The sequence below is a fragment of the Cetorhinus maximus genome, chromosome 11 (genome assembly GCF_964194155.1).
Source record: "Cetorhinus maximus chromosome 11, sCetMax3.hap1.1, whole genome shotgun sequence".
Lineage (NCBI taxonomy): Eukaryota > Metazoa > Chordata > Chondrichthyes > Lamniformes > Cetorhinidae > Cetorhinus > Cetorhinus maximus.
Window position 1 is genome coordinate 44,788,584 of NC_135889.1, and position 19,680 is coordinate 44,808,263.

At 38.1% G+C, this 19,680-nt stretch overlaps 1 protein-coding gene across 1 annotated transcript; it reads left to right on the forward strand.

The window, feature by feature from the left end:
- Window positions 1–3,183: 3,183 nt before the first annotated feature.
- mstnb (myostatin b) lies at window positions 3,184–12,142 on the forward strand. Its single transcript, XM_078551879.1, has 4 exons — window positions 3,184–3,424; window positions 3,525–5,378; window positions 7,010–7,383; window positions 10,506–12,142. The coding sequence occupies exons 2-4, from the start codon at window positions 4,973–4,975 to the stop codon at window positions 10,884–10,886; spliced, it is 1,161 nt and encodes a 386-aa protein (XP_078408005.1). The 5' UTR covers window positions 3,184–3,424; window positions 3,525–4,972; the 3' UTR covers window positions 10,887–12,142.
- Window positions 12,143–19,680: the final 7,538 nt, after the last annotated feature.

Genomic DNA, 19,680 nt, shown 5'->3' on the forward strand with positions numbered 1-19,680 from the left:
TATCTAAAGACAGTACAACTATTGGTTGATTTATCATAATTTGTTGTACTACTAAAATAATTGTTAAAAGATAACAATTAACACCCTTACACTCACTGAATAGTAATGTATTTGTGTATTAATTTTTGTGTATTAATGATATCCAGGATAATCTTTTAGGTTTCCTGTTGTCCAAACGCCACACATAACTGAAATATTGTTCGTAATTACTGGCATATATTTATGGTGAAATTTCAAATCAGCGTTTACTGATCACCCCTGGGAGATTGCACAGCATGCACGTTGTTGGTATCGATGTCGAAATAAACAGCATAGATGCTTTACCATGTTTTCTGTTAGAAATCTTTAAAATGTAATAACGAAGTCGAAAATATCGATCCCTCACAACTGCGGAAATACTAATCATATACATTTCGGCTCCGTTCCGTCATACTGGTTGGTGATATTTTTGCAGGGGGTAGGGAAGATATTGTTGGGGTCCCATCACAGTTTTGGAAGAACAGAGGGCTCTTCGAAGTCTTTGTTGAAATGAAGAGATAGCGGATTTAAAAGCTTGCCCACGGCAGATGTTAATTAATTAATTAAGCAGTTTTCCTTTTCATATTCCAATCAAATGATCTTAATAAGTATAAGGCTACACAAACGGGGGAGGACCTGGTTTATTTATACTATTGCTGTGTTAACACTCCGATAAGGCGGTGGGGTCATGAAGGAGTATCGGTAGAACTGCAGGTTTTTTCGAACAGAGAATGGCCGAACCTTTTCAAGTGGCTTCATATATCAATTGATTGGAATAAAATCGCTGCAGCGAAACACGTGTTTATTGAATAATTATTTCACTGTTATTAACATTAGATAGATATGCCAAGTAAATTTAACTATAGCAATGTTTTAACAAGGTAAACTGATTGTCTACATAGGTGTATTTAAAAACGACTGTGATAGAGGAGATACTATGCACAGTCAGCATTAAAGATGAACTGCTTGCATGTGAACATGATTCCAATGCCAACATTAAACAGTCAATTTCAATGTTAGCAGTACCACGGAAAGGCGCTGAAATATACGTTTCAGCAGTTGTGCTTGGCACTGCCATCACATTAAAGCCCATTTGGTTCATTACTGTCCATTAGAGAAGGAAGTCTGCCACCCTCACCCGGTCTGACCTACATGTGACTCCAGACCCAAAGCAATGTGCTTGATTCTTAACTGCCCTCTGAAATGTTCAGCTCAAAGACAGTTAGGGATGAACAACAAATGCTGGCTTTGCCAGTGGAAACCACATCCAATGAAAAAAAACATAAAGAACATTTTTGTTCGTTCTGGCAGTGATTGTTTAATTCTGTCTTTGCTAATGTTAAACTCCTTTGGAGAGTATATCATTACTCTCCTGTCCGTCAGACATAAGTTACACCAAGCATTGGCTCGCTCATTTACACCAAAGCCAGAAAGATCTATGGTGCTGCAGCAACTGTATGATGAAATTATAAGGGCAGATAGTAGACTAGTAATCCAGAAGCCCAAACTAATGCTCTGGGGACGCGGGTTCAAGTCAATCTAGTATTAGAAATGTTGACCATGAGACTATCATCGATTGCGGTAAAAATGCATATGGTTCACTAATGTCCTTTACGGGAGGAAATCTGCTGTCCTTGCCTGGCCTGGCTTATATGTGACTCCAGACCCAAAGCAATGTGGTTAACTGCCCTCTGAAATGGCCTCCCAAGCCATTTAAGGGCAATTAGGAATGGACAAGTGCATCCCATGAAAGAAAACAAATTTTTAATGAATCCTTTGATATTACGATCAAGTTGGATTTCCCAAAAATGCTATTCTATATCTGATTGGAAAGGGAGTTTTCATGCGCAAGTGGGGCCGTTCAGTAACAGCAGCATAGATATTCTAGTGATGACTCGAGAAATTCAATCTATTCATCATTTAACTATACCCGGAAAAGGTCACGATATCTCACTATAAATGCTTTCTGTTGAATTAATGTAAAGGATGCTACACCTTTGACACCGGGAACGTAATTAGACTGGATTTCAATAATGATTTATCCTAGCATCTTGCCTATTTATTGTAAATTTACGGTATTTTTTTAAACCAGCATTAGCAGCATGATGTTGTTGGATTCTCCTGATCACCACAGACATCGATGATGGCGTCCCAATGTATTCGTTTTGCTACTTTGCTCTGTATTGGAGTTGAGTGTACCTCTTAAGTTTGAAACGATTCTACAGGCAACTGATGTTGGCGTCTCAATTTTGTGTTGGTTCTGCTCTGAAAGATCTTGCTCACGATTTGTGCAGAAATCAAAACTCTTATAGCGATTTGAAGATAAATGATATAAAAACAGAAAATGCTGGAAACGCTAGTCCGGCAGCATCTGTGGAGAGAGAAACAGAGTTCACAGAGTTTCAGATCAACTTGCAGCTTTCTCTCTCCACAGATGCTGCCAGACCAGTAGAGTGTTTCCAGCATTTTCTGTTTTTATTCCAGATTTCCAGCATCCGCAGTATTTTGCTTTTGTCATAAATATGTAGTTCGCCCGAGTGCCAGCAGATGGACATGTTATCCACGGTCCAATCTCACACTTAGTTCTATAATTCCGCACGACGTATACATTTCGATTTGTGAAATAAAATGTGTTTTTTCAGATCAAATGATGTGCAAAATAATCATCGCTAATAGCCGGGGGCGACTATAACAATGTATGACCCGCATTCCGCCCTAATTTTAAACATTAGTCATATTACATCGCATATTCTATGAGGCAAAAGAAAAACTGAACGATGAATAATTATAAGAAATACATCAAGTTTCGGATTTTCGCCTTGCCTTCAGTTACATACCTAGATACACGTATAATTTATACTTCCTGAATCAGAGATCATTTATTGCCTGGATTTACTAACACCTGAAATGTTGTCTTAACCCGAAAACATTTAAAAAGGGAAGATTATAGAAACGCCTGAATATGCATATTGGGTTATACTCTAAATAATTTTTCGGTAATCTGCGTAGATACGTTCAATGAGGTAGAACAAATACCAACGTAATCTTTCCGTCCATTCTTACATTGGAGCACGTGGTATTTTTTTCAGCGGAAAAGAAGCCTGTGGAGAAATAACCATCAATTATTGTGTGCTAATTCCTTCGAACCATGCTACTTTCTTTTAATTCTGTGTGAGAAAGTAATATACGTCTGTATTCCTATTGCATCCACCCTTTTCGGATTTCTTCAACAAACTCGGCGCTGCAGTGCCAACAAATCTGATTAAATTAATAACTTTGTTTGTTACACACTCTAGTTTGGACTAATTGCATTTACGTGCGGAAATGAACAAAACGTTTGAAACCACGAAAGTGTACAAAGTGTGTGCAATTCCTGCAATTAAACAGCCTTTTAAAAAAACACATGGTATTAACCAATCTTGTTTTTTTTAATGGCATGTCTTTTTATTTGATTTCTTAAAACTTCTGCCTTTTATAGTATGTATTCTTTATTGTTACTTTTGCAGTAACCTTCGAAGTTGACAGTAAAGAAGGACACTGCTGTGAACGATAGAGGAGGACGTCAGATTTTCAGGCTATTTTACTGCCTGTTTAATTGAAAATGTTATAATAATCGAGGCGTTTTGTGTAGTGTTCAGACTTTAATGGAGGTGTAAGTTTATTACCAGATGAGGAGGCCGATGCAGCATATTGTGGCGCTTAATAGTCCCTACCTATTTGTTCGCAACTAAAACTATAGCAGCATGAGTATTTGACAACGCTAGATGGTTGACTCCACTCTTGCAGGATTTTCTTACTGATATATAAATATTACGGAGCATTACTGAGAATTTGTTTCTACTCCTCATGTTATAATTTCCATGCTGAATGTATGTGGGAATAATGCATGTCAACACTAGCTGTCATTCGTCTACATTTCAGATTAAAAGATAACAGGTAGTAAGATTTCATGATACTTTAAGATTTGCCTAAACATAAATTTATCACAGGAACTTCCCTTGAGCTTCTGCAGGGCTTGTTGTTACGCCATAGTGTCCATTACAACATTAGTTGTATTTTATGTATTATACGGTGATTATTTTTGTAAGCAAAAGCGACAATTACAACTATTTTTTTTTAACGAGCTGTAAGTGTGGAATAACTAATAGCTACTTTTCTTTAAGAAAAAAGTATCTGGAGGTTTAGCGCTACTCCAGTGCGACTGCGTTAAAGCGCGCCAAACCAGACCGGTCAGTGACGATTAACAAATCATGCGCTTAGAAATGGCTAATAGTTGTCGTGTTTGTATTATTGTGTTTTGAGTCGATTTTAGCATATTGAAGAAAAAAGATGACGGCAAAAATTGAGGGAGCGCTTGGAGAATGCCCGGCTGCTTGTCGAGAGCGTGGAGGAATTGTTACCGAGTGAATGAGGTCGAACTTTCGGAAGACTGAACCATTTCATAATTACTCGGAGAGAGAGAGAGTGAGAGTGCGTATGAGAGAGAATCGGTCACAATTGGGAAAAGATGTTCAGTGAAAGCTGTAGAAAATTGGAAACAAAGACTGCATATTACGCCTAGCAGCGGGGAATCGTGAGATTTGGCGTTCTGAAACGAAACAACTTCCTGAATGCGAGAACAGGGGATCGCCACAGTACGCTTTGTGTGAATTGTTTCGGTTAACGTTCATTGGAATAAACAGACGATATAAACACACGAGCGAAGTTGAAAATAATGACGCTGCGTTGGCTGTGAGTGACAGAGAAGGGTCTCATTTCTGACAGCTAGATTCTTTGTTGGCACAGCAGCCAATCGTTGATTTTTACGACACAATAGTGAAGCCAAAGTTGTGGTATAAAAAGCCGTGTTGGAATATATGAGATTTACCAGTGTGCTTGGCCATATCCCAGCCCACCAGCCTCTAACAAACTTTTAACTGGAAGCAGAAGAGGATCCGCCTCAAGACCTGGGAACATGCAAACATCACAAGTACTCATTTACCTGACTCTCTTTGGTGCACTTGGTCGAGTAGGTGGCAGAGACGGTGCTCACACGAATTTGACAGATATTAAAGCGGAATCGCTAGAAAAAGGGCCAGATAGTGACTATAACGTGTCCCAGTGCTCAGCTTGTAGGTGGAGGAAGGAGAATAAAGCCTTGAGACTGGAGTCTATCAAATCGCAAATTCTGAGCAAACTGCGTCTCAAAGAAGCGCCCAATATTAGCCGGGATACAGTGAACCAACTTTTACCGAAAGCTCCTCCTTTGCAGCAACTACTTGATCAATATGATATCCAAGGGGATGACAATAATGACGCCTTATTAGAAGAGGACGATTATCATGCTACAACTGAAACTCTCATCACCATGGCCACGGAGCGTAAGTAGGCCAGTATAACTACAAGTAACATATCAGCAGTAAACTAACTTTTCTCTCTAAATAACGACTGATGTAATACAACATTTCATCTTGTGTGATGCCATAATGTTTACACCTTTGCTCTCAATTGATAGACTAATATCGCTGGTTGTCGGTTATTATGTGCGTTGCACTTAAAGCGAACGGCTCGACAAAGATTTTATTAGCCATGGAAATCGCGACCTCATTGTGATCTTTTCATCTATTCTGTTTCAAAAGGCTTCCCTTTCCTTTACAATACGCACCAACATACTAAGGTCGTAACTCACTTAACGAGAAGTGTAAACTTTAAGGAAAAAAGAATCTTTATTTGTCCACGTTATAGCTATTCAGAAGAACTCACAAACACGCTCTGTTGGAGTTAAGCAGGGAGATCTTAACTAGCAACCGTTTATATTTCCTGTACACCTGAAACTTAGGAAACCATGTTTATAACCTAGGACTATAAAAGCACCATTTTTAAGAGCTGACAATGCAAAACTTAATTTGTCCTATCAAATTATATTTTAGATAGCCATTTAGCTGAGGAGAAATTATTATTCACTCTAGGTGACCCTATGAACCTTAACCGAGTTAGGCCCTTGCAAACGGTTCCTCAAGCTACTGCAGTGAAACAAATGAATGTAACTAATGAGGATTACGTGAGCCCTTCAGAAAGAGTTTTAATTACGCGTTTGAGCAGTTTATGTTCCAACTTAAGACTCTGCAGCTTTCCATCACTGTTTCCAAAACAATACTTTATCTTTTTTCAATATAGTTAACTGGTTTTCTTCTTGCTGAGATAGTTGGGAAGAAAGATTCTATTGTCCCAAAGGCATATTAGTGTTCATTGTAGAGGAATAACTTAATAGCTACGAGCAAATGGTGTCATGACCTTAGTGTGTCATTAGGGTCATTTTAACTGCAAAGCATGTGACGGGTAACTGCAGCTGCCTAAGTGCTCTGTCAGCCCGCGTTGGATACTAAATGCTACATCTGCAAAAATGGGGGATTAATATGCAGTCAGAAAGATAAGATTGAGACCAATTTACAGTGAAACACTCTCAAATTATTTCTATTAAAGGAAGGATGAGCAAAAGGGTCAACGGGTCTTCTCTAATATGTGTTTGTTTTATTAACTATTGCCAAATGCACGTTTAACACATTACCTATGTATTATCAATGTCTATATTTTGCTGTGTACTCTTGCATTAAGCAACAATTAATATCTAGTATGTTGCAAGTGAAAAATGTAATTCCAATTAGCTATTCAACACAGGCTAGGTATAAATGAGGAACAAATCTTACAATATAAACAGACAATAATTTTCTGCTCATGCATTCATTCATCTGCTTTTTTTAAAGTCAAAATTGCTTGTTTCCAACAGACGCATCCTCTAAATAGGATTTCCTGTTAAATCTGCATATACATTTAGCCTTTACTCCTTTAATTGCTTCCAAAATGACCACAAAATACTATGTTGATTTTAAGTGTGTGCAATTTACTATATGAGCTTGAAATAATGCTTAGTTTATTTTATATTATTTTAACGCTTGAAAGGATTGAAGTAACATCATTCACGTGCGTATATTTTTAAACCTCTTTGTTCAAGCTGAACCTAGTGTCCAAGTCGATGACAAACCGAAATGTTGTTCCTTCAAGATCAGCCCCAAAATGCAGTTCAATAAAGTAGTCAAAGCCCATCTCTGGATATACCTGCGACCAGTGAAGCAAACCACAACAGTCTTCATGCAGATTCTGCGACTAAAGCCTGTGGGACAAGAATGGACGAATCATACACCGATTCGCTCTTTAAAATTCGACATTAACTCCGGCACTGGCCATTGGCAAAGTATAGACTTCAAACGCGTACTACAGAACTGGCTGAAGCAACCTGAATCGAACTGGGGAATCCAAATCAATGCGTCTGATATCAACGGCATCGACCTGGCTGTCACCTCCCCGGGAGTGGGGGAGGAAGGATTGGTAAGTGGCACTCCAACTCAACAATACGTTAGTGACTCTTACAATATCAATTAATAAAGGCCACATATTACTTGACCACAAAATACTTAACAGCACGCCGATATAATGAAAATTATGAAAACAATGCCTATTTTATAAGAAATAATAACTTAATTTTTGTTTAAGTATTTTGAAAGTTCCTGAACTTAGGCCGTCTCAAAGCGCCCTGATGCTAAATGTTTCCGTACACGTTCATACTGGAAGAGTAATGGGCTTTCTTTGGCCCACAAAGTCGCAAGCTATTAGACATTCCCAAACTTCATTCCAGGTTATCTGTTTTCCAGATTTTTTTTATCATACCTAAAACATTGGGATTTAATGTTAAATTTAGTGAAATAAAATCAGATAAAGCAATTGTCTTAGAATACTGTCATCAATCATTTATTGAACAGTCATATTTGGCATCATGATTTATTGCAACGTTTAAAAAGTGACAGATATGGAAAAACACGCAGTGTAATACCTTTCTGATCCTAATGGCCCAAAACGACTTGACAATTAGAAGAGGATGTATGTGACTTTATCTAAGGAACTCCTAAGAAAGTGTTTTATATTTTAAAGAAAGCTAATGTGCAAAGCAATCCTTTCTCTCACATCAATCCTTTAGATAGTAATTGACAACAGAAGATATAATTATCATATTTAATAATATTCAACCTTCCACGGTGATCTACATTTTAAACCTTATGAAATCCAGGGCATACCCCAAAGAGTAATTCGAAATAACTGAATTGTGATGAAAACGAAATGAGTTTTTCGCCATTTCCTGTTTGTGAAAATGATACTTTCCCACCCAACAAAAAGGTACACATTGTTGCAAACATGGAATATTTCATACTTTGAAAATAACACAAACCAGGACACCACAGGAGTTGGAGTACATATTTTGCAGGGTTGAACACGAATACATTTTAATCTGCCCGAATATATTTGATTAACATTATTTTCAAAATTTATAAATGGCATAGCAAAACCTTAAAGATTTTAACGATATAGCGTTTTTAAATCCATCTACGCCACAGAAATTGCTTTATTAGTGCCATTTGGTACTTATTTTAAACATTCACACTAGGTGTTTGGAGGTTAACAGTTGAAAAGAACAGTAAATATACTTTTAACCTGTATAGTTCTGATTTATTGTACTTTATTCTGTTTAGTTTGATTTATTACAACAAATACAGTTATATAGCATTGATGTATTATTTCACTTCCCCCTTTTCTTACTGCGGTTTGCAAACACAATTTTGGGCTGGGTTTTAACTGTTCCACTGCAATGGCACAAGAATTTACTCTGACCGCAGAACAGTCTGCCAGCAAAACGCACACAGGAAAGAAAATAACTAAAATAAATGGCAAAACAGCATCGCATAGCCGAAAAGAGAACCTTCGGGGAAAATGTTAACTTGAAGGCAATAAGTGTTTTTAAAAGAATAAGTGTGTATAATTTATAAAATTTAGCGTTAATTGGTGGGAATTTAGTCTCCTCCTCCCCATCCCAATCCCACTCCTACTCCTCTTCAACAGCAGACAGCAAAACGTACAGGATATTAGTATTAAAATACACATTTAGAGGAAACATCTGAAAGATTCACATTTATAGCCCTACATTATGTCTTCTGCTCTACCAGATGGGTGGAATCTTGTATAAATCTTTCACAGAAAAAGGGATTCTGATGACATTACAAATTGCGACATCCATTGGACATGGGGATGTTTAGTAAGATCATCTGGGTAGGAAATTCTCCAATTTAGGGCGCAAAATTGAACTTTAAGATGACTACTGCTTTATTTAATAGCTAGTGCCTCGTAGCCAAAGGATCTGTCTTGTAAGATAAATTGAGATTTCTAAAGAGCAAAATAATGAAAATACTAAGAATTAGGCGTGGTGACCAAGAGCATGTCTCAGTCAGAAGTGGTCTTCACCTAAATTCATGTGGTTGCAAACTGTTTTTGTTAAAAAAAAACATTTTGAGAGTAGGTTAGGGCATAATTTCGTACATCACATTTTTCTTATAGAATTGACTTTTCCTAATATGGTATCCGCCACATTTTAAAAATAGTTTTTAAATCAGTTTTTTTGTCAGTTTCCCATTAATCTTCTTGATACACTAATGATGATGGTGTAATGTGAATGGTGGATAATGTATTTTTGAACTCTACCATCATTAATAAATAACGGCATATAGAGGTAATTCCTTCCTACAGGAAGATGAAATGACCATTTCAGAATTAAACTTGATAAATACAGGTTACTCTAGAAAATTTAGGAACATGGAAACTCATAATTATAACCAAAAGCTACTAATGCCCATCCATTAATTAAAGAATGTAAATATTCTACTTCGAATAACGCTTATTCTCATTTGGAAAATTATATCCAGCATGTTTAATTCTAATATACTTTTCTACGTATTTCACATTTTTAGAAAACGACGATTATATTTTTGCAAATCCCCAGTTCCCTTTAACCAGCGATCAAGTCCAAATGGAGAGATGTCTTTGCTCTATTCTTCGTTCTTAGCCTTCAAACATTTCTGTAGAATATTTGAAGAAATGTATAATAATGCTCACTATATTTATTTCTTAGAAGCAGGGAAAGATCATTCAGTTCCACAGATTTAAAAATTAGCGACCTGGATTGCAAAATTCAGATTAAGCAGAACCCGTAGAAACCATAAGTGTTTCCCAAATTGGGATATCAAATGTGACGATATTATCAAAAGTCAATGTACTTTGCATTAAGCCTTGGATAATAGTTAACCACAGATACATAAAATCGCATCTCAACCAGTATTAAAGCACAAATTACGTTGGTGTGAGTGCATAGCGGCCAGGCATTTGCTCCCATACTGCCCGATTGATGAAACTTTTGATGGGATCTCCTGCGAGAGCGTTAAATTTCTGCCCATCATTCCCGAATTCTTCAGTCTTTCTGAAGAGTTCTATTAGTGCGGGATTTTATGCTGTAAATGAATACTAAAGCACCTCTGATTTATAGGGGAAAACAGTTCTTAAAGGATGGAAGTAGCGTGCAAGTGTTGGAGAATACGAGTTTGCTTTAACATTTCGATTTATCTCAACAGCAACCGTTTCTCGAAGTAAAGGTGACGGAAACATCAAAGCGATCCAGAAGAAATCTTGGTCTTGACTGTGACGAACACTCAACTGAATCTCGCTGTTGTCGTTATCCCCTCACTGTAGACTTTGAGGCTTTCGGTTGGGACTGGATAATAGCGCCCAAGAGATACAAAGCCAATTACTGCTCAGGGCAATGCGAGTACATGTTCCTGCAAAAATTCCCACATACCCACCTCGTACAGCAAGCCAATCCTAGGGGTTCGGCTGGACCCTGCTGCACCCCCACGAAGATGTCCCCTATAAATATGTTATATTTTAACGGAAGAGAACAAATCATCTATGGAAAAATCCCAGCAATGGTAGTGGATCGTTGTGGCTGCTCCTGAGAACGACCATAAAGACATGATACGTCCCGCCAACTGGACGTGCGAAATACGGTCGTGTCAACGATTTTCTGCATCACCCAGTACTGTGCAATAGGCAAAGAAGAGATTGTATTTGTATTGCTCCCAAAAAAACTAATAACACGGGCCGAACGAGAACAGCAAGATTCCAAAACACATAAACCAATTCAACGGTCCAGCCCATTGTTCCATTTCAAACAAGAGGAGCCAGTATACATTTCTAGCAAGTCAGAGCATCCCATACAAATTCATCCAAATCTAAATATGTGCGAGCAATTCCAATCCCAATTTTGACGAATTGCTTAAAAGTATAAGACGTATCCGATAATAGAAAAATGCCATTGCATGTGTTTAAAATGAGCTCAGAAGCTTTCTGACATAGACTTGACACTTCATTTCTCAGATCAGAGAATTACTCGGTCATCAGCCAGATATATAAACTGTATTCGTGTATTTACAGCAGATATTAACGTTTGACTACAATATTTAACTCTTGGTTCAGATAAACAGGAGCATTTACATTATCAAGTGGTCTGAACTACTCTAAACTTGAATTTTATGCATTGGCATTAAGGGACAGAAGGACTGTCTTTCGAAGCTAACAGAAGCACTATGTCTGTGGACAATGTTTAAGGCAAAATGCACAGGAAAACCACAAGTCTGATAAGTGTTAAGACCCTGTTTGAATTCTGCCTTGGCAACATTACAGTTTGCACTACGGCAAGCCAATAGAGAGAACTGAATTGGTTGCTACAAAGTTGTAAAAACTGAATTTGATATGACTGCGTATGTTCGTTGAATAATGTGTACATGGCATTCATTTTGTAAATGTTTTTCTTTTTTTTTCCTTTTCATCTTTTTCCATGGTTGGTATGATTTAACATGTCTACCAAGAGCAAGATTTGATACAACTTACATTATGTGCTCAATGAATAAAGGTGCTTGCTTTTGCTGTATCTCAAGTAAAATACACAACAGGAAACACGCTAGAGAAAACACTATGAAGGAAAAGAACTGATGAGTTGTGTCCGGTTGTGAGCAATATGTGGTATTGCATTGGGGGCACTGTCGTGGTGGTCTTTTTCTTCAAGTCCAAGAAGAGTAACAGTGGTTGATGACAGTATAGAGTCTCTTGTAGAATAAGATATTGTACAGAATCATTCTTGTACATTTTTCGGCTCGGGTCATTATATCATTCACGTTAAAAGCAATTATTTTATTAAATATACATTTTAAAACTTACTATTTTGCAAGACATTTTGATTTTAATTTGAAATATACGCTGTAAAAGATCCTCTGAAGGTCTTTCCATATACTGCATGCACAATCAATTGTATCAATAATGAGGGTGTTGCTCAACAAATTGGTCAAATATAGATACTAAAACATTCCCACCCCTTTCTTTTCACTCTTTCTTGGTCATAACACATGTTTAAATTAACTGGTCTCCTCAATCTGCTAATACATTTTCCATCGACACAGACAAAACACGGGCTCATTGGCACAAACAATTCAGATCCACAGCTAAATTAAATAACGGGAACATAAAAATCGCATACTTCCTGATTTCATGCATATATACAGCAGAAAGAGAGAGAGATGGATTACGTTATACAATAGAGACATGAATCCAACCATTTATTTAAGGCAGCGATACCGTAGGCTGGCAATTGCAATCCTAGGTTTATAAAAAGATTATGTTACATACATAACAAACGATCATTGATTTGCCAACTGACTTAACCCTTTTATATAAGTTATGGCAACATTAACAGTAAAATCGTAAATTAATATTTGCAGTAAAATCGGAAGCGCAGTCAATGGAAATTACAGGCGATCGCCTCAGAATTGGCCACTTAAACCAGCAGACAACAAAACTAAACTGATTCAAACATATCCTTGCAAACATCGGTTATACCTTACACTCACAGGTCTGCCAACTCTCCCAGTTTGTTTTAGCGTTTCCCGGGATTAAATCTGCCCTGGATACTGTTGTCAGCAGAACAGGGGAAACAAATTATAGAAACTTATTTTTTCATTTTCGTTAAACACTTTCTTTAGTTCTAAACGTTTTAGTGATTGGGGAAAAGGCCATTGTTGGAAAGGCTAGGACGTATGATGAAACCCCTAGGAATATGTCCGACCAGAATTGGCAACCCTACTCAGATTTAATACAACTTTAAATAAATAGTTAAATCGGTACGCTAATTCAGAAACTAGGTAATTTAATACTCTGGATGCAAAGAGTGATCCCCATAGATACATAATATCCATAACAGTAACTCATTCAGCTCCACAATAATAATATCAATATACCAAACCCCATCTCCTTCTCCCATACTTAGAAAGGTTTGGCAACTAACCGCTCATTGACGGGGGCAGTGGGTCAACAGGCTTTCAAAAATTATCTGCTTATGGTGGGTAAACCTAAAACCCAACATTTTCCGTTAAACAAAGACATTGCAGGGTTTGAAGATGTTCGCTGAACCTTGCTAAAATAAAAAAAATAATGTCAATAGCAATTTTCTATATTCTCAACATTACACTTTTAAAGAAATAAATACTATTTCAAACATATCCGTACATTGCGTTGAGTACGCTACAATAAGTAAATAACAGGGTGCCAGTTCTTTAGTAGTTCTATCACGAGTTATCCAGGTTTGGAGACACTGCTTCCACTTCAACTTTACAAGGCAGTATTACCTGTACATGTCCTAGCCACATAATCCTGGTGTCCTCTGTATATTTTGCAAGAATATCCATGTTTCAGGTTACATTGTTCATCTCTACTTTTTATAAATATTAATAGTTTCTAATACTTTAAACATACATCAAGTACCTTTCTGACTGTACCGTTTGTATTAACAATGTTACATAAAATACTTCATGCCTAATATCACATCTCCCTAAAAATGATTTGTGCACAATCTTGTCCTGTGTCCGCTCGTTAGGACATTTTAAAGTCTATCCTCGCCTATCGTCACACTGCGCGTGTCGAGCCACAACTCGAAAAGATCTGGTAACTAAAAATAAATCCGAGAAATATACTCACATAGAGCTAATAGAATAATCCCTCGCTATCCTCTTCGCGTGAGTGAAGTTTGGCATAGGGAATTTCGTGCAAACATCACACACCCTTTCCTTTCACAATGCGACTGCTTCCCCCAATCTGAGGCAAACACCTCCTCCCGCCCCCCGGCGCTTCTGGCCAGCTTCCCCGCCATCCTGCAGGTGACAGCCCAGTGTGCGCGCACTCGCCACGGCGCTTGGTCGCTCACTCGCGCCTTCGCACACCCAAGCGCGCTTCCGCTCGCGCTCGTTCCTGACCGAACAAGGGAAGGTTTCCAAAATAAAAACAGAATTACCAGGAAAAACTCAGCAGGTCTCTCTCCTCCGGCTGCGCGCGGCTGCCGCTTACTGACAAGTGGGACCAGCACGTGGCGCCTCCCAGATGAGCAATTGGCGACACGTGCTCACAAAGGGCGATGTCAGGCCTAAATGGCACCATCTGGCACCTGCCCTTCCTCCTCCCTTCTGCACGCCTTTCTGTCCATCGGCTGCCCTCACGTGTTGCCCTCAAAAGGAAAGGCATCCAAGGGTTATCAGGTTTGGTGTTTAGCATTCCCTAGTGCATTGCTAGCATTAGTGAAGAGAGCAAGCAACACGGTTACTAAATTTAGATATATGTTGAAGGACCTTGCGAGATAGTTAATGCAGTTTTGTTTTTTTCTTCGGCCTTAAAGGGGACACCATTTACACGAAAACATATTTCTTGAATCCTTGATTTTTGTTTAGGAAAGAGTAGTCCAAGTGCATTCTGATACAGCTAATGTATTCTTGAGCGCTTTGGAAACGTTTACTAAAGATAGCAATGAAAAGAGAACCACGTTGAAGCTGTCCAGAAGGTCACAAGAAAAACAATTTACACTACGCCATTACAATAGTGTAGCAATAGCATTCACTTTTTCTGCCTTCCTAAGTTAGTAAACTTGGAAAATCCTCATTAAAGGTCTGATTTTAGAATAAACGTTTCAAAAAATGGAACACATAGACAGTATGAGTTTTTCAGTTTGCTTGGATGATTGAGTCAGTTCCTTAGGTGGTATTCAATTGCTTTTACTCTTAGAAATGAAATGTATCACTAATTGATTTGTTCAAGTCTGTTCTGGCCTGTTATAAGTTTGCTATACTCATTACTTTTTAAAATTCAAGCTTTAGATTAAAATAATTTAGATTAAGAGAACCATTTTAAATCTCAAAATTCGTGAGCTAGAATTCATATCAGAAAATGCCATGTGGATACATTTTAATAATAGGTGTTTTTTTTTGTCACTGTTGTAACTTGTATTACAGGTAATAAGAGATCAGCTTTATTGTGAATTAGTTATTGATTATAAGAACAGTTTGATTACTCTTCCAATACTTAGATACTGAGTTCCTGGCCTCAACTGGATAGTTTGAGGAGATGTCCAAACAAAATTGGAGAGCAAGCTAACTTTCAGCATCCTCATAGGACGTGTGGTGACTGGTTATAGCGAAACATTGGCACTGCCTTGAAACAAGCCATTTGCCTGGTCTCTCAGTTTTGGAGGACTCTGCAGAACAAAGACAAAATTAATTTTATTTAAAAAAAAGGTTGTGCAGATAATTAGCCTTTCAAAAGTATATGCATTTGTCTATGCACGCACTGACAAAATATGCTCATGTAGATAAGAGTACAGAGAGCATTCTGGTGTTTCATTGCATGAGGCAGGAAAAGATATCCAGACCACAGTACACAGTACACTGGAGGTTTCATGCTTTTACAACCGCTTTTTTATTCACACTTTAATTTTCTGAATGTGCTCATTAAGTCAAAAAATGAAACACATTTCTAACTTTGGAACTTTATGGCAGTATCAAATGATTCCAGATCAGATGCAGCACAGACCTAGATGCTGAGTAAAACTCATACTACTTAATTTCCAGATTGTGTCTTTATTCCAACCTCGGAAAAAAAACTTAATATTGAAACTATGTGAATAATTCAGTCTCTTAGACTAGTCATTCTTACAGAACTTTCTAAGTGAGATTGCTAACTTGTGCTAAATTATAGATAATCTTGTACTGTGGACCCCTAGCACTAAGAATTGGCTTCAGAGTGCCGAATGCTCATCACATAAGTAATTTCAGCCAGCAAGGAGAGGAGACATTCATGCATCAATTTCAACTGGATTCGAATCTAACTCCCAGAATTAAATTGACAGTGTGTTAACCCACTGGGCCATTATTCCTGATGGCATACCCTTGAGCACCTGTTAGTACTGGTGTGATTAAAGTATATTGAACAGCGTATGGAATGATAAGGTGGCACGTGTCCATTACAGCAACAACAAGCCCTGTCCTGCCAAGAGGATACGACTGAGACAGCAAAGGTTGAAAGTGTTCAACCTTTTCTGCTGCCTAGCATATGTTGTCCGGGTCTCACCACTGTGGAGAATTGTGCTGAGAACACAGCCTTGGTAGACTTGAGCTTGGTGTACTCAATCAGGTTGCTGTTGTTTCACACTCTCATACTCAGCTTAGACATAGCAGCTTCCGGTTTTGTGATGTGTGTGTTGATTTCAGCATCAAATGACCGATTGCTGGCGATTGATCAATCTATGTGAAACTCTGAATAACCTTCAGCGCCACATTGTCAATGCTGATAGATGGCAGTATGGCAACATCCTGAAGCATGACGTTTGTCTTCCTGATGCTGATGGTCAAACCAAACTCTTTACAGGTGTGAAAGAGTCTGTCCATTTTCCGCTGCAGGTGTTTCTTAGTATGGAACATTAGTGAGGCATCGTAAGCATAGAGCAATTCGCTGATGAAGACTTGACACACATTTGTTTTCGATCTCAGGCAAGTAAGGTCGAACAGCTTCTCATCAGTTTTGGTATGTAAGGGGACATCCTCTGTAAATGACCTGAAGGCATATGACAGCAGCAAAAAGAAGATTATGTCACAGAGGGTCAGTGCCAGAACACAACCCTGTTTGACTCCACTGCAGATCTCAAAGAGTCCCGATGTTGCCCCGCCATTGCTGACTTTACCCATCGTGTTGTCGTGGAAAGAGGAGATCTCATTGAGCAGCTTTGGCAGGCAGCCAATTTTCTCCAGCAGCTTAAATAGGCTGTCTCTGCTCACATAGTCAAATGTCTTGGTGAGATTGATGAAGGCAATTTATTTTGGTCTCCTCTGGTTCGAGGCTAGCATCATTGTCATTGAATCTGTCATTGAAGCCAAGTGGTTCACGCTCATTAATTACAAGAGAGATCCAAGTGAAAAGATTCTGAATGTGCTAAGAGTTTGAAGTCCAATAGACTGCTAGGAATTGTACCAATGACTACAGGTTACAACTTTGCCAGACTATCCAGATGACCTTCAACACAGAGAATGTGGGGGTCATATATGAAAGGATCAAAAAGACAATAGTCCATCAGCTACATTCAAAACAAAGGCAGGGGAGGTCATCACTGACTGCAATACATAGTTGGAGAGATGGAACACTACCCTGAGTCGAACTCTAGGAAGAACACTGTCACTAAAGAAGCTCTAGATACTGAGGAGAGCCTGCCTGTCACGGCAGAGTTGGATATTGAACCCAGGGTGGAGGAGTTGAGCAAAACTATTGCCTCATTTTGTCATGGTCAAAGCTCCAGGTGTGAATGTAATAGCACTCGAACTTGTCACGCATGGGAAATCAGCGCTCATGCAGCACCGCATGAATTTCTCTGTCTCTGCTGTAGGGAGGGGGCAGTGCCCCAGGATATGCATGATGCAAAGGTAGTGACTGTACAAGAACAAGGGTGACCACAGCAATTGCAACAACTATCAAGGTATCTCCCTGCTTAGCAGCATTGGGAAAGTATTTGCCCATATTGCTCTTGTCAGACTGCAGATCCTGACTGAACGCATCTACCCCGAATCCTGGTGTGGTTTCGGAACTGGAAGATCCATAATTGACATGATCTTCTCACTCCAGCAGCTGCAAGAGAAATGCTATCACTTGATTACATGCTTAAGTTCTAATGAGATTGAATGTGCTCTAATAAAGACATAATTTGTAGGAAGATGTGCAGCTCTGCCTGCCCTAGAGTTATCATAATGTTACAGTTTGGCAGTGCAATGCAACAAATTTTGTGTGGAATTTTGCACTGATACTGTATAGCACTAATTCTCTAGATCAGGAACAGCTTAATAATTGACAGTAGCTAGATGTTATAATAAAACAATTATTGTTTGCATTTACCTACATATCAGAGCTGATAGCCTTAGGTTTTAGGAATGACTTTTAGCATGCCATAATATTATGGTTCCAGATATTCTGCATCAGTTTTGTGAAAGCAATAACTGACTACCAGTTTACTTTCAATTTGTTAATTTACTGCCCTGCCTTATGTACATCGCTCAGTTTTTTCTTCCTCCATAAGAAACTTCTGTGTTGGATCTCTTGCTGAAGTATTTTTTTAACCAAGTTCAGCAGTCAATTTGGTTCCCACAGCGTATGCAGCCAAACTGGAATTAAGCCCATTAGATCTGATAAGATAGTGCAACCAACCACAAAAAATCCCTACAGCCACTCATTCCACCCCCCACTCCTCCACCCCCACTCCCCAAAATAGGTAATGCTCAAATAGTTTAGTGAGAACTGAAGATTCCAGTGGTCTTTTAGCATATTTTGTGATATAAGATGGAAATTTACTTAGGACATTGTTCCTAGACTTAACAGTTGAAATGGTTGTCAAGTTGAAGCAAAAAAAATCAGTAATTTTATTAACAGCTGTATTTTCAATATAGCTACAGCACGTAAACATGAGAAAACTATTCACCTAATGCACTCATAATTTTTAAATAAAAATGATCATCTGAACAAATACTAAGCACAGTAGAATTTAATGAGCTATCAATGTGATTTTTTTTTTCTGAACAGAAACATAACTCCCAAACATTTCTAAAATTGTTAGCATAGACAATGTCATCAGACAGTTAAATCTTAAACTGAAACAGGACTTACAATTAAAGATAATATATTACAATATGTTGGTAATGGAAATGTAACCCATTCATTTTTAATCTTAGAGAAACCCAATCAGAAGTGAAATCTATCTCAAAAATGTAAGAGAGCTCAATTCAAGAAGCACGTTGACTACAATGCTTTCCTTTTTACACAGGAATTGATAATAGCTAGAGGTTACAATAAAACACTTACTGCCTGCAGTTACCTGTGCATCCGTGCTAAGATGCCCCTGGGTTTCAGAAATGACTTATAGCACACCATAACATTATCAACCTTCAGATATTCTAGTATACTCTTCATTACTAATCCTAGGGGTTAATATTTTTATGATAATATATTTCAAACTAATTAGCTATTCCATATAGTTGTGTATTGAGCTTTAATTTCACATATAATTGGCTACAAGTTTGGCTTTTATTTTTTTAAAAACAATTGTACTGGAAACCAGACAACAGGTAAAGTACTAACATACAATAAAAATAGTATGCTTGGTTACAGACACTTTGAAGCAACTACATATTCTATAGGGCACCGATTGGTACAGCCTTTGGTACAATTTACTCTCACTCTTAAGTCACTGTGAAGGGCAAAGTAAAAGACTCTGATTTGCCTCTGGAATGCAGTAGATTGAGAACTCCTGAGGAAGCTATGTCATACTGCTTTAGTAAAATACCTCTTGGAGTATAATTCCAATGCATTGTCAAACCAGGTTTAAGAAGTGCCAAGTAATTG